At 39.8% G+C, this 16,520-nt stretch overlaps 1 protein-coding gene across 4 annotated transcripts in view; it reads left to right on the top strand.

Annotated features, from left to right (window-relative positions):
• Rbp (RIMS binding protein) overlaps positions 1–15,295 on the top strand; it is a 45,194-nt gene extending 29,899 nt beyond the window's left edge. For 2 of the 4 annotated variants that reach the window (XM_073078183.1, XM_073078182.1), the window contains exons 4-20: positions 39–956; positions 1,049–1,169; positions 2,150–2,330; positions 2,411–2,549; positions 3,445–3,635; positions 3,954–4,157; positions 4,403–4,597; positions 5,195–5,389; positions 5,586–5,843; positions 6,790–6,849; positions 8,804–9,022; positions 9,510–9,737; positions 10,352–10,579; positions 10,974–11,136; positions 11,601–11,762; positions 12,565–12,638; positions 14,060–15,295. In XM_073078183.1, the coding sequence (XP_072934284.1) occupies positions 39–956; positions 1,049–1,169; positions 2,150–2,330; positions 2,411–2,549; positions 3,445–3,635; positions 3,954–4,157; positions 4,403–4,597; positions 5,195–5,389; positions 5,586–5,843; positions 6,790–6,849; positions 8,804–9,022; positions 9,510–9,737; positions 10,352–10,579; positions 10,974–11,136; positions 11,601–11,762; positions 12,565–12,638; positions 14,060–14,410 (3,887 nt within the window). In that variant the 3' untranslated portion in view covers positions 14,411–15,295. The remainder of the gene's footprint in view (positions 1–38; positions 957–1,048; positions 1,170–2,149; positions 2,331–2,410; positions 2,550–3,444; positions 3,636–3,953; positions 4,158–4,402; positions 4,598–5,194; positions 5,390–5,585; positions 5,844–6,789; positions 6,850–8,803; positions 9,023–9,509; positions 9,738–10,351; positions 10,580–10,973; positions 11,137–11,600; positions 11,763–12,564; positions 12,639–14,059) is intronic. The other 2 variants (XM_073078185.1, XM_073078184.1) reach the window with 2 other exon arrangements.
• The last annotated feature ends 1,225 nt before the right edge of the window (positions 15,296–16,520 follow it).

Genomic DNA, 16,520 nt, shown 5'->3' with positions numbered 1-16,520 from the left:
GTTCTTTACCAAGTCTAAAATCCGTTTATTTGTTTCAGGTATGCAGTCGAGTGGATCTAACCAAGCTTTGGGCGAGTTCCACTCACCCACACACTCGCCCCTTCCGCATTCGTACACGGCATCAGGGCATGTAGCCCTCTGCCAGAGTAACACCATGCCTACTCTCTCCTCGCTCCATGCTACTGGACAGTTCACCGCGCCCAGCTCTAATTCTGTTAATTACTCCATGAGTGCGCACAACCCTACCTCTTACACAAATCCTGTATCCGCTTACACCACAAATTCCTTTGGTTTATCCAACACTCATCAAGTCACCTTTACTAACCCAGTCACAGCTCCTCTCGTCAATAACATCAGTCAAATATCAAGCACACTGGCAGGGCTACAAAGCAATCTCCAAAACATCACTGGCAATGTAGCTGCTATGAACTTGGGTGGTCCACTGTCTGGACCAGCGATGACGAATACCATAGCAGGCTCGGCGCTTACTGGTTGTTTGAATAATCCACCGACCAGCATGCCCGGAGGACTTTCGAGCACTCTTGCCGGCATGCAGTCTTCCTTCCCCGGAGGACTCGGAAATACGTTGTCGAACCTCACTGGCGGAACACAAATTGGAGCGCTCAATACAAGTTTGACGGGTACCGGCACATACGGCGCTGGTGCGGGTACATATACAAATCCACTTCTTTCTAGCGGTCTAGCAACCAATGCTATGAATATTAAGTTAAAACCTATAGACGAAATAGATCTTGGCTTAGGTAGATATGGGACTAATACTACTTCAATAGTTAGAGCAACGACTCCGGTTACACCTCATCAACCTTCATGGACCCTAGGATTAGATAGCCAATTTGGAACTGATAGGCTAGGAGTTTTAGAGCCATCATTCAGTCACGACCGAAACCAAAGAGCTTTGTCAAGAATTTTGCCGAATTCTGGATTGGAATTGGATGGTAATACATAGTTTGTTGTTGTAGGACTGTTTTATTTATTGAAATTTTATTGGGTTATGCAAGTGGAAGCTATAATTTATCTTCGTTTACAGTTCGAAACACGCACTACATGAACGGCAGTGCACCATCAGAGCCTTTGGTGGACATGTTAGATATTCCTGGTCGTGGACGCTGTTGCGTATACATTGCCAGATTTAATTATGAACACCCAGAGTGAGTAAAATTTTTGTATAATGTAGAAATAAGTGTATCAAATCAAATCAAATCAATTTATTTATTCAAAATAGGTTCTTTACGGAGCACTTCTTGAATGTCAATACAACTACCACCACTTCACAAGGTGTTTCGTTATGGAGAAGAAGCGGCGAAAGAAACTCCATAACACACATCTTTAAAAAAATGTTTTTTACAATGTTAAACTTAACCTAATGCTACATGTGGAGCTGGAACTGCTTCAGACCACACCGCTTTGTCAGTCAAATAATCACTTAGTTATAGTACGCTTTTTACATAGCGTTTGTTTAACGACATGTTTGAACTTTTTTCCTGTGAGATTCAAAATGTGGTCAGGTTATTTTATTTTATTGTAGTAGCGAATACAGTTACCCATGAAAGATCTAGCCACCTTGCATAATCTATGTTTTGGAATTGCTAATTTATTTCTATTTCTAGTATTAAAGTAATGGTGGTTACTATTTTTTTCAAACATATCAGTGTGTTTTCTTATATACATAATATTTTCAGAGATGTATTGACTATGCACCGTCAATATGTTAATAGTGGGAAACAGTTCTCTCAGGGACTCACCGCGTCGCAGACTATATATTGACCTTATTGCTCTTTTTTGAATAGTAAATGTAGAGTCTATGTCAGCAGCACTACCCCAAAGCAGAATGCCATAAGACATAATGCTGTGAAAGTAACTGAAATAGACAAGCCTGGCAGTGGGGATGTCTGTTAACTATCTAATTCTTGTATTGTTTAAATAGGTCCTTATTGTGTATTAAATATGTAAAGTAGCAGACTCCAATATAATCCAAACTTTGGTGACAAATACGGTAACACAGAAAATTCAAATTTTGAGTCTACACGATACTTACTTTGTCGTCTTACAGTCTTACATGCAAAAATCCTGCGTTATAAGCTCTAGGCATGATAAAATGTATAAAATCTCAGAAGATATATGTTTCCAGGCTTGAAAATCCGGACGGTGAGATGCTATCAATAAATGCTGGGGACTACTTAATAGTCTGGGGCCCTCTGGACCCGAATGCTACAATGCTAGAGGCAGAGTTATTAGATGGACGTCGAGGCCTAGTGCCAGCCAACTTTTGTCAACGATTAATTGGGGAAGACCTTGTAGAATTTCATCAGGTATTTATATCATTTCGAATGTTTCTTAGATCATTAAACTTTTTGACAGCATTGTATAATCATTTGGTGTATTCTTCCAGCAGTCACAAGTAGTGGCAGCTACCTTACAGCCTGATGATACCAATACGACTGCTATCAGTGATATGTCTCTTAGTCGTGATGTAGCTCGATTGAGCGAAGTTGTTGACATCAATGACGGCCCGGAAGACGATGATAATGGTAATGGTCTTCTTAAATTTATAGATCACATGTGATCTCATAAATTTAATATTAAATGTAGTTACTATCTTCAGATATACAGAATGTTTCCAATAGTATCAGAGACCGTATCGCAGATTACATAATTGATTGTACATTATAATACATGAAACGAGCAAATCTGTGTAATCACGATAGTGCCCTGTACAAAAACATACAAAAGTACAATCAATGGAGAGCAGATTACATAGAGCCTGTTGAAACTATAGAGAACTACTTTTCTTTGTGGTACCTGTAAAGAAAAGTAATTTTAACGGAGTCAATGGTTATGAAAATTACACTCAACAACTTAAATTGAAACAGATTTGTGAATTATCGTGTATATCAATTTGTAACTTTTCCCTTCCAGATGAACAGATTTGCTCCTGTATTTTGTGTTGTTGTAAATGTTCAATTTAATTTTAGCATATCAATTTTATTTTTTATTTCTGGCTTTATTTTCTGATCGAGTCCCTACATTAGACTATTAGTTTAGTCGATTGGTTTAGAAAGGAAACATTTTTTTATTATTAGAACCTCTTGTATTCAGCATGCAAATCCTGAACGCATTAAATGCACTCATAACATTAATCACATAAGTTTTTGTAATTTTTTGGGAAAAAATTAAGTCGATTTTTGATGATTAGTCTGTTTTCCAAATTTTGGTTTTATGCATTTGGGACATGCCATCGAATAGCATTCTAGATATCTATAGTTGAACCTTCCCATTCTGCCCCCATCCTTACCACTGGACTTCGCTGCACGCTTCTTCGCATATCACTCACACTTCGCCTCGCTGGCCGCCCTCCTATTCGCGATCTACCCTTCGCGATCTTCCCTCGGACCTGAACAGGAGAGCTGTTTTTCTCGTCGCTAGTGCCTGCTCCGCGGCAGCTCACGCTAGAGAGGCAGCTGAACAAGTCCGTGCTCATCGGGTGGACGGCGCCCGAAGGAGTCCAACAAGCAAACATCGAGAGTTACCATGTCTACGTCGACGGAGTTCTCAAAACCACCGTGAAAGCCACTGAGCGCACACGCGCTTTAGTCGAAGGCGTAGATTCCAACCGGGTAAGTGATCTTTAGGTCTTTTACGATAGAATCATCATTTATCTATTAGACATCATCTTCTTTTTAAGCACTTTACACTTAGACTGTCATAGGATACTATTAGGTCAGTGTTAGAATTAGCACCGTATTCAAAATTGTCAGAATCTGAATTTTATCATTTTTATTATATGATTAATTAAGAATGAAAATTTACATATTTATAGCGACGGTCTCCAGGAACGCTTGCAAAGAAATCAAACATTGTTTGAAGTAGTTACAAAATAACTAATATTTGTTTATTGAATTAAAATGTTAACGTGAACTCTTAAACTTCCGAAGCCTCACCGCATCAGCGTCCGTTCAGTGACAGTGACGCGCCGCACGTCCCGCGACGCGGCCTGCACCATGGTGATCGGCAGGGACACCGCCAACATGGGCCCAACTTGCGTTCGAGCCAGCGGCGTCACTTGCTCCCAAGCCATCATCTCCTGGTTGCCAGCTAACTCCAACCACCAACACGTCGTTTGCGTCAACAACGTTGAAGTGAGTCCTTAATCTCAGATTTTTATGTCTATTTACACATATTTTCGCTTTATCGCAGTGTCGCGCCGATATGTTATGTCTTGAAAAAAAGGCTTTCTGATTTGACCTAAGACATCTCTGATGACTTCAAGTGTATTTTATTACATATATTCATTAGCATTGACTATTTGAAATCAAATTGACTTCACACTCGTTTTCATTAGGTAAGATAGTCAACTCACTGAGTGGTAAAATTTTCTCCATAGGTCCGAACCGTGAAGCCCGGCGTTTATCGTCATACCATAACGGGTCTGTCACCAAGCACTCAGTATCGAGTCACCGTTAGAGCTAAGCACTTGAGAGCTGGTCCTCCAGGCATACCCATAGAAGAAGCTCCGGGGGCCTATACAGACTTTAGGACTCTTCCCAAAGGCTTACCGGATCCACCAAACGAAATTATGGTACTTAAATTGTTATACATTAAGTTTAGCATGAGGTGGAATAAGCATGCTTTTGTTCGAAATTTTTACACTACACCCACAACCCCTGCCCGCCAATACATACAGTAAGACGATAATACTTTTACCTACATCATACTTTAGATATCCGAATAGTGGTGTGTAACAGTTATGTAAATAATTCGGACTTAAAGTTTCTAAAAGCTTTTTCCAAAATTATAAGCGTTTAGCACACGCACTACCGATAGCTTATGATGCTCACAGTGTGTGATAAAACTCCTCATACTCGTATTTACTCTCTCACCGATACATACACTACCCTGTTCCCTTTAAAGTAATATCACAACCTCAAAGCACGCGGCACCTTGGACAATCTCGAAGAAGTCGCGTCAATCGCAACCATAAATCCAGCGCCAGGATAAATTTATAAGTCTCCGTTCACCTTGCTGCTAGATTTGCAATCCCTTTGTGATGTTGGATCCTCCCTTTTGGTGTGGCTTTTAGTATGTATGATCTGGACATAGTTGTCAAAAATGTCAAAACCAATTGGCCTAAAACATATTGGCTGGATTATTGGTGGTGATTGGTGCGGTGTCGCAGGTGGAGGCGGGGCCTCAGGACGGCACACTGCTTGTGACCTGGCAGCCAGTTCTACGTCCCCCCGCGTCCGGGCCCGTCACCGGATACGCAGTTTACGCTGATGGCAAGAAGGTGACCGACGTTGACTCGCCCACCGGCGATCACGCTCTCATCGACATTGGCAAACTGATCGGCCTGAACCCTAAGTCTGTCACTGTAAGTATCTGTAACCGCTTAGATAGCCTTTGCGAGCGCCGCGTACTTGCGCTTATTGTTTGTGACTGTGGACTAAGTGTTATCGCTATGTTGGACGCATTGTTTGCATTTATACGAAAGCTGGAAAATTTCATGAGATGACATTAAATGTGAAGTATGTCGAGGTAATTATTTATGTGTATTGACTTCATTGCAGGTGCGTACAAAGTCTCGTGACAGCCAATCCAGTGACAGTCAACCGACTCCAATTCCGCCGGCGGTTCTTAGGGGTGTCGCGTCGAGAATGCCTCGGGGGCAACTTCAGGGCCCGACTCAGCCCGGGTCTGGTTTCCGGGGTATACAGCGCCCGCAACCTTACCAACAACAGCAGCAAGTCATAGAACACGATGAGAATCTTTCTGATAAAGAAATTTTCCCATCGGCTAACCGACACGATCAGCCGCAGACTACTCAGGTGAAAACTCTTTGAATTTGTAGTCTTTTTTGTATATATCTTTGTTAGATTTACGTCAATAATCTGAATTAATTTAATTATATCAGAGCAGTTTAATTGATTGAATTGAATTATTTAATCTAGTATTTTTTTGACTTTCAATTTAAATGGATATAGCTTTGTTTTATATTGAGGAGATAGTTTCGCTTATTTAATTTACATATAAATATAATATAATGAATCATGATGTGTTTCGTTACCATATTTATTGATATTTAATCTATATATATGTTGGCACAGCACTTGGTGTACATTTAGTTTGCAAATCAGTGTTGTGTTACGTCTGTGTCTTAAATTTATTTTTGCCAGTAATTTTATTTTAACAGTTATTATGTAATATGAGCTTAATATTATTAATTTGATTAACTAATGATTTCGTCTGTGTCTTCTTAGATGTCATTATAATTACAATCAGTGTCATTATGCTCTCTTCTTGCGTGAGAAGCGGTTTATCTTACACTTTTGTAACTTTTAGTAGCATTTTAATTATGAGTTGTATCAGATTATCCTTGTTTTTAATCATAAATCGCTTGTCCCGCAAAATCGGTGTTGCAAACTGCACTCTTTATACTTTTTCCTGTGGTTCTGTCGCTGGCATCTTCTAAATGTCCAGTAGTTCTCTGCCGAACGGCCTCGACATGGCCACGCGCGTCATCGACTATAGCTATGCACTCGGCTCGAGCGTTCAAAATTAAATGCATACTGCTTGCGACTAGATCTGTAGTCTCTAGTGCTATTGGCCGATACCCGACAACGCACGACACCTTACAGATACTTAGAACAGATAAAGAGCTTGTATTTTGTGACACAGACAAATACCCTCCATGGAACCCATGAGATGTATCATGTCACTAAATCTTTAATCTTGCCTCTCTCTCTCACATAACTGTTATACACCTTTCCGTAGCCTACGACTGGATTCGGCACAGGCCTCCTAAAGAGTATATTCGACAAAATAACCCCTTCGGTAAGGAATTTTAACACGTCTTTTCAAGTATTCTTTTTATTTTTGTTTTATTGAATTTTATATACACACCTTTTTTTTAGAGTACAGCCAGTTTTTATTTTAGTTTGAGAGTGATTTTTATTTTAGTTATTAGTTTTTATTTTTATTTATATGTATTTACTTACACAGTGTGCTAGTATTCTAATAGAATAATAATATACGTATATATTTACTAAAGTAGTCATATATTATAAATCAACACATAAAACTGACATTTTCTTTGAGTATGCTTTTGTACATATAAAATTAGACAAGAACAATTCATGTGTAAACTTCGGTAGAACTTGTAAGAATTAGAAAACATTAAAAAATTATACTAACATATTTACAACTGAATAATAAACAGGAATTACAATATAATTTCTAATAACATAAATAATAATAGAGTCTAGATTGTTCAATAGCGTTAGATAGGTAAATTTGCTGACAAAGTTAAACATTGTCAGCATTTTATTTCAGTAATAGTTTCGTCATTATAGACACGAACATTTAGGTTCTAATAGCATCGACTTTAGAATTTATGAAAGCTTATTGATTATCCATTACATTCGAGTCGTACTCCATACTCATTTTACTCTTATCGACTCATCGACACGCCATATTTCCATCAGACTTACAGTTACTAAGAAAAAATAGTCGCATAGCAAGATAACGAACGTCGGCCACAACTAATCAGGAACTACATGCTTTTCGGCAGCATACTATAATTTCCACTTCAGCTTTCCTGTACCATGCGGCTTATAGCTCCGTGCCTGAATATCTCTTCAATGATGTCTTTCAATCTTAAGTATACTTTTTACACATGTATTTACGGTACTAGCTTCATAATAACCAGTTCAGTTTACAGTGAATCACGCTTCGGGCTAAATGTTCTCAAAGGTAAATAGAATGAAGAAAAATCACATCATTCGATTATCTAGCACGATCATGTCAACCATATGTCACGTAACGTTCACTTTGTGTTGCCTCTTTTGATCGAAACTGTGTGCTAAATTTTGAATGACCGTGTGGTACTATCAGCAATCGGGGATACCGGCCATCGAAATCACTAAAGAGGGAGCCAACGAGCTGGCGTGCGAGGATGAGGAGGCGTCGCGGCGCCGCACGCAGGTCTGCGATCTCTCCTAGCTGTCATCGATGTGCTCTCCATGTGCTAGCACTATTCACTATGCTCTCTCTTTCTCAATTTTGTGCGGACTTCTCAATCACGAGTTTCCACTTTTCGTTGTTTCTGTGTTGTCATCTTCACTTGTTACTGTTGCGTCCTGGATGTTCGATACACACGACACGGGTCCACGTCCCAAACACTTATCGAGTTTGCATACACGTTTATCACACGTTCTCACGTAACCCTGGAACGTATAGGAATAGGTAATCCAGATCAAACGACGTCCCCACAGAGCACTCGATACAAAACCATATCACCTGAGCATGTGAAACGCGTCTTTGTATGATTGTATCTGCATGTTGTCTTGGCTTCGACTCTTACGACTCAGAACAACTCACACACTTCCTCACAACGTCTCTATTTTAAGGGGTGGTTAACACAGTGATATGTATAACGTTTGTGATCAATGTTAACGATTTGTTTCATAAAATTGTAAAGTAAGTTGAAATGCGCATATCCTATCGCTGGGAAACACTTTGATAACGTTTCTAATGTAACCGCTACAACAGATTTATGTGGTCTCAAGTGTAACTGCTGCACGCTAGCTTTCGTTGTGCATGGGGTTACCTAGTGTTCGGCGGAATGTCTTGTTGATTTTAAATAACCAGGAGAAGGTAAAGTTTTTATTGCTTTCAAACGCATACCGCCAAGACAAATAATGATGTGGCTATGAGCTTTAATGAATTGCTATTGGCTTTGTTATGGAAAATCTAACCTTATTAATGTGTTGGTTCGTACGGACGTCAGCAGCAACCGTCCCAACCTGCGCAAGCATCGCAGCAGCCTTCGAGTCAGCAGTACCCGAGTACACCAGCCTTCCATGGCACGCAGCCACCCCCATCATATCCACCCCCCGGCCAGTTCACAAGTAACCAGCCGCCCTCGTACCCCGGCCAGCCGCAGCAATACCAAAACCCACCTCCGAGAAATCATCACGAGAGAGGCCGACCTCCTAATCCTCATCAGGTAACAGACACGATTTTTTGCATGTTGTGGAAGCGAAGATCTAACGTAATATCCACTTGACGTTAAGTAAATGGTTACTTACTGGCAATGGTGCCACCCAGACGCTTGAACCTTAAATATGTACTCGTAATATTAAAGTTGATCACAGATGCATTTCTGCCTCTAACATGGATTACTTAGTATCTTACCGAATCCTTCAAACGGAAACAAATCAGATACACACCGCAGTTATAAAATAATTCTCAACTTCCCTACTATTTGGATCAAAAGTACTCAAATTCCGTCCTCTCCCCAAAAAATGTGTGAATGTTCCTTCATAGCATTGAATAATCCCGTTCATTATAGTCATATCATTGAATTAGATTGGCCACTGCTGACTCTTCTTGTTCATATGTTTCTTTTATTTACCACGGAGCGTGTTAAGACAGATGATATAAATTTAAATAATTAATCAATATCAAATTTAAAGACGTTTTGTTGTTCTCAGCAACAAATGCAAGGACAAGGCCCGATGCCTCAGTACGGGCCCCGGGGCGGGCCCCCGCCGGGTCCCCGGGGCCCGATGCAGGGGCCTCGCCACCAGGCGCAAGGGCATCCACAATCGAAGAGAAGTCGCTACTTCATCGCTCTGTTCGACTACGATCCAACCACCATGAGCCCCAATCCTGAAAGCTGCGACGAAGAACTGCCGTTCAGCGAAGGGGATACCATCAAGGTTTGTTTCAAACATTTATTTGACGGTTAAATACACCACAATTTTACTGTTAAACAGTGTTACTTGTATTAAATGTTTTAAACACACTTTTAAAGTTATATAAATTTACGCTTAACTCCATAACAAGATTCGCTGAGGTTTGGACGCCCATATAACAGAAGAAGCATTTAAAGTCATAAATCGAAACCCGAAATCTAAATAATCAGAAACTTTCATGAAGACACTTTCAATCTACATAATGTGGACTTATTTTATTGTGGACTTATATTTGGATTTAATTTCGTTGGGATCTTATTTTTACTTGGGCTCTTTCATGATATTATTACACATACTTCACATATTGGTTCATTCAACATCATCTTTCACGTGTAACTGCCTGAATTCAAATTCAAAATCTCATTTATTCCAAATTGATTCATATTATAGAACTTTTTTGAATGTAAATAAACATACTACTTACGTAAATAAATAAATTTCCACCACTTCCGAAGGTGTTTCGCTATGGAGAAAAAGCGGCGAAAGAAACTTATGCAAATATACATCTTTTAAAAAGTAAATATTATACAATTTTACATAGTGGTACATATAATTAATTATTTATGATGGCTCACCAGGTTTGGGGCGATAAGGACGCGGACGGGTTCTACTGGGGCGAGTGCCGGGGTCGTCGGGGCTACGTGCCCCACAACATGGTGGTGGAGGTGTCGGAGCAGGAGGCGACGGGGCAGGCCGCGAAGCCCCGGGACAGATGGACGGACGCGTACGCGAACCAACCTGTGCGTCGAATGGTCGCGCTCTACGACTACGACCCGCAGGAGCTGAGTCCGAATGTCGACGCTGATGTGAGTAAACAATCACAATTCGACAATCACAGTCAACGTCATCAACACTACTGTCAAAATGAGAGCGCTGATCATGTGTGGATTAGCGTTTCACAAACCCAATTTCTCTCAGGCGCTTTACATCGGGCAGTTATCTTACGACTTTTTCCTTCACCTTTGAAGCAAATGAAAATCATTGTCTTACCATATTTTGGATATATAACGATCTCATCGATCATTAATATAGTGTAATCTAATAAAAATCACTAAGTAAAGCATATACTGTAGTTGGTTTGTTGTTAGTTGTTACCACTCTAAAAAGGAATTCTAAATGAAATTGTTATTTACATGCCTTTTGTGGCTGAAATGCTTATTAACAGACCCAGTTTATTCAATGTCTGTTCATTATTTTTAGGCGGAATTAAGTTTCCAAACGGGCCAAATCATCCACGTGTATGGTGAAATGGACGACGACGGCTTCTACATGGCGGAGATCGACGGCGTGCGGGGGCTGGTCCCGAGCAACTTCCTCACCGACGCCAACGACCAGTACGCTTCTGCTGGTCAAACTAGCCAAGGTAAGTTTACCCCAACAAAGTACCCTTTAAGCACGCCCTTTTAACACGCCTATACAAGTGTTCTATCTAATGCTATTACGGTAAAGAAAGAAAACGTTCGTAATATAAAAATCCTGTAATACTTAATAAAGAAACTAAAAGAGCGTTAGATCTTTATGTTAACCATAGTAATTAACATCATAAACAAAAACAAGGGCAGTAAAAATACAGTAGACACCGTGCTACCCTTGATGAACTAAGGTTGAAAAATACCAATTTTTTTGTTGATGTTAATATGAGTATGATATTCGAATCATGGTGAGTCGGACCATCCTACCATCCTTCGACTGCGCCACTAGCCAATAATCCCTTCAGCTGGTGTATGAAACAGTATTTTCCATTGCTAATTGTTGATGTTCCTGCCATCTTTTAAGTAATATCCCAGGTATCTTGAGCATAGCTGGCATGTTATGATGTATACGCAGGTCCCGGGATGGCGAGCGGGCGGCCCGGCATGCCCGGCGCGATGATGCCGGGCGGCGTCGGGCGCGGGCGGGGCGCGCCTCCCGGCCCCGGCGCCCGCGGGCCCCCGCCGCCCCCGCGGGACAATGTCGCCCCCACCGCCAGAAACCACCACCGCAAAGCAGGTACAATCATTTCTAACTCTTTGTGTACTGTGTAGAGCCGCGATCGGCTTTTCGATATTCGCTGTTATAGTTATTCTCCCTGTTAGCAAACGATTATAATAATACGGCTTAGGTAAGTCCGGCCGATGCGCGATCAGCGTCTATGATCACTGAGAGCTTTGAGTGTTACATGTTTGCACCTTGGACTTGTTATGTGACTACTGAAAGACGCTAGCTATTTCGCTCTGAAACTCTCTATCATCTTTCTTGTACACGTTGTTGCGATTGCGATGGGACTCGTTCGGCGAGTTTTAATTTTCTTGGCGTAAACACGATTGGACATACGGTTAAAGATCCAATGACGTAACTACGTTTTATCCTTAAAAATTCGGAGTGAAATTTCGAATACGAGTCCGGTTGCAATCTACGGAGCACAAAGACTCTTGGTGTACACTTTGCTAATAAACACTATCTTGGATTACACTGTCACAGACACCGTTCAAAGTTTGAATACACGAGAAGAGACTAAAGTAACACAAGAGTACTAAAGGCATCAGCAAACCGCGTTCTTAACGGTTCTTCTGCAATGATAGGGCCACTTTGTTTTATTTTTATCTGCGTTATCTGTCCATCTGTCTGTCCTATTTTGTTTTTATCACGAGTATTTCCTGATTTTGGAAGAAACCGACACGTTACACGCAGGGTAGGCTGATTATACACGCAACATAAGGCACAGATATCACGGTGTGCGTGATGTGTGATCCAAGATACAAGTGGTTTTCTGTGGTCACTATATATGTTGTGTGTATTGTCTGTTTGCTAGATGCCTGCCCTCTTCCCCCTTCTCAGTTAGACCACAACACATGCGCCAGTAATCCAGAACAGGCGAATTCTCAGGTAAAAAAATTACCGTTTATATGACCCACAACAATACTGTTTCAATAATACTATGCAACGATACTAGACGTTTTTTTAGTTCGACTACCACTTCATATCTTTAGTCTTTTTTATTTTCACTTTCCTTCTTCTTTCTTTTTCTTTCTTATGTTTCGTTTCATTTACGCTCAGTGTGGCCTTCGGCGCGAATGCCGAGGGGTTGGTCCATTTCGTAAAGCGGACAAAATATCATGGAGACCATTTATCTTGTAACACATCATTAGTTCTCATTTGTCATTATACTGGACCAAACCGTACATAAACTAGAACAAGACGACACTGGCGTATACTTCACTGACATCAAATATACCATGACTTATTCACTGTATTCTAACAAACTCAAGGCCTGTGAATTGTGGTCCATTGCTAGGCGATTACGAAATTGATATCAAATTAATGAGACATTCGTAAATTTATTTCTCTTTTATTAACTAAATAAGCTTTCGCACTGCGGTTTGGTGGAATGAATGTAATACGGAATTTCGGCGGAAAAATAACTGCAATGCGAACGCTTTACAGATAATTATTTTATACGGGAATAAACGCTGCCGCAAAACGCAGTGTGGTTGCGGCTTCAATTGTACATCCGTTACGTAATCGCTTAGTGTACTAAGAAAAATCTTTGAAAGCTTTTGGTGTATTTATTTTAAAGCATGTTTGTGTTTTAGATTTACACTATTTTATTTATTTAGTCTATTTTAAAAGTATTTTTATTTATTTTCCAGTCTATCTTTCTTCATCCGCTTTCTGTATGGCAATGCATGTTAGATTTTATAATTTAAGATAACAATAATATAAATGTTTCCAGAATGCTTAGATTTCAAAGCATGCACCAAAATCCTTATAATTATAGAATTTTTAGAAACATAAAATAAAATAATTGCCCTAACAATAGGTTTCATAGAAAATTTACCTTTCTCATGATAATGTTAAGAAAACCTTTCAAAATCATAGTTTGAACACATTTTGGATTTTACAAGAACTCGATTAAGTGAATTTACTAGCCCTATTACTTACTAGAGCTTTCAAAGAGGTTTGCTTATAGCGTGTGAAATCATTTATCAGAGACGAGATACAGTCAGAACATTCGAGAATCATTAGTTAATACATTTGCTAGTAACATTCATGAGGCGTTGCATAGTTCTACTGCAGTGAATATAATGTAAACAGTTCAGCTTTGAATAAACGCCCGATGAGCGACCAGATTGGGGGTAAATATTTAATTTTGCAAGCCTGCTGTGTGTATCGCGTTTGCTACCGGGCGTGTAACAGCGAACATCCGTGAGCGCAGGTGCACGTCGGACAATACACGAAACTGGTTACATTACGTTTGCTGTGGTTCAAGGAACGTGGTGCGGTTGCTGTACATGTGTTGAATGCAGGGGAGGGGGAGAGGCGCAGTGAGCGCGCAGCCAGCGAGCACGATCGCGCGCACGACCGCTGGTAACGTGGGCACGCTGGGCACCCCCACGGCGCAGTCGCCCGGCTCCGCGGCCACGCTGTCGGCCATGCCGCCGCTGGGCACCACCACGGCCGTGAGCACCTCGCCCGCGCGCCGCGGCGGGCCCGCCGTCGTGCCCGCGCCCACCGCGCAGCCCGTCCCCACCACGCAGCCCCCCACCTCCCAGCCGAACCTCATGCAGAAGCTCACGGACATGACCGCCCCCGGCGGCGACATCCTCAGCAAGGGTAAGGAGCTCATCTTCATGAAGTTCGGCCTAGGAGGCAAATAATGTCGGCGGTGCGGCCGCCCCGGCCCGTACCGCCGCCGCCCCCCCGCCCTCTAGTGTGTGAAACCGACTTCTCTTCGACGTTTTGTCCTTGACTCGGAAGCTGGAGGGTCTGCTGCTCCTTCCGATATATCGGAACTCGGCCGAATTGTGTATCGAGTTTTTCTACTGTAGGCAATTCGATTAACCGTTACATGAGTATTTACCATAAGACATGTTGTAAATAATTAAAAAAATCAATAAACGCACAGTTTAGTGAATATTCAAATATTAGTGGAGTCTCGATAGTACGCACGGTTGGAGTTTAAACACCCGAAGTTAGTCGTATCGTATCGTACGTGTAATCGTTTTCTATCTTTCGGACTTCTGCCCGTCTGTTAGTCTAGGTTGTAAGGATATCGAGTGAATTGTTTACATGTTACATTTGAATTTATTTCATATATACAATTATGATATATACCTAATTTATGTAAAGTTAAACGTTGTTACTTCACAAATATATTGTCGCCTAGAATATTGCCGGTGTATATTCGTTAAGTTGTCGATTGCTAGCTACCACCCTATTCTGTAGAAGCGATTCGAGCAAAATTTTACTTCAAATTGTTGTAATAAACTTTGTAATCCAAATACCTGTTACATACTTACTGTTAACGATGTACATTCCCTTTATTTACAATTGTTAAACCTGCAACCGTCCTTGCAGATTTTTATCTCAAAACTTCTTCTATTATAAGTAATTGGCATAATGTAAAGTCACGTTAAACTATGGATTTTTATCGCTAGATATATTCTGTAGTGACATCCCATTTTAAAACTGAATTCTGAATTTTCTATAAATAACTAAGATTTAATTTCTCAATAATCTCTCTTAACATGAAAATGATATAAATGTACCTAAATACTTAAGCTATCAGCTTTTTTAATTTCATATTTATGAAAAACAATTACCCTGATTATATCAATATGATTCTGTAAGGCGGACACCTGCGTCTGTAATTCAATTTTTTAGGTTTTTTTTAAAACACATTCGACGAAGGATTCTTGCGTATTGGGCTATAGGTAGGTATGTGTAAAAAATAATTGTTTGACATACTTATTGAATTATTTTCCTTAACATGTCTACCTTCCATTCGAATATATATCTAGCGATTCAAATCCTTATTATAATATATTTCAAACTGTAACATGCATGTTCTGTAGTTTAAATGAAAGATGAATTACGAATGTTATACAAACGTTTTTCAAACGTTTCGACTAAGAGTAAATTCTGTTAATTGTAAAGTTTAAAGTTGTACTTTAATAGCCATATAAATAGGTGTGTATTATAAGAAAACAGGTTCAAATGATTGTTCAAACGTCACTTAATCGAATACCTATTAATTTCTAATATAAGATTTTTATGTAAGCGCATTGAATAAATTTATATTATATACCGCCCCGCCCCCTTTCTCGAAATAATAATATTCTGTGATAGTAGACGTGATACCATCTGACATTACTCTAATATACTTACATTAAAATACTGCGTCATTTATCACTTAGATTTTCGAGTTCTACGATCATTTTAGCATGATGACTATTGACTATACAGGGTGATGATAATACGACAATGATGAACGTCAATAGTAGGTTTAAACTTGTTTTATCAGGTGTATTACTTTAAAAATATTCTCTTAACTATTCGCTTGTGAATAAGACACTTGTTTTATTCCATTTATGATTATGTATTAATTAGTTTATTTAAAGCAGTTGCTACTTATGGGGAGGAAGACAAAAAATACCCAAAAACATCGGTATTAAGGAAATTAGGATGTTACAATATACTATATAAAGTATTCTTTACAAAATGTAACCTCATGCACACGATCTTAGGTTACCATTCCTTTATTTCACATACTGTATTTTTAACTGCAATTTGTTTAGTGATAATAATAAAAATTTAAGCATTCGTTTAAAATTTCATGGCTTCAATATGGAATACATTTTATTGTTTTTTGAGCTTGGTTATAGAAATAGAAGTGTGGTATCATATCGTATTTTCGTCACCACCCTGTATATGTTATATGTTTTAATACGTTTGCAACAGGCAAACACCTAGGCAATTTTATTATTT

This window comes from Epargyreus clarus, unplaced genomic scaffold, assembly GCF_041222505.1.
Source record: "Epargyreus clarus isolate Ecla_fem2 unplaced genomic scaffold, WU_Ecla_fem_2.2 ptg000012l, whole genome shotgun sequence".
Classification (NCBI taxonomy): domain Eukaryota; kingdom Metazoa; phylum Arthropoda; class Insecta; order Lepidoptera; family Hesperiidae; genus Epargyreus; species Epargyreus clarus.
Note: the sequence above shows the minus strand (reverse complement) of the source record. Positions and strands in the feature narration are given on the sequence as shown.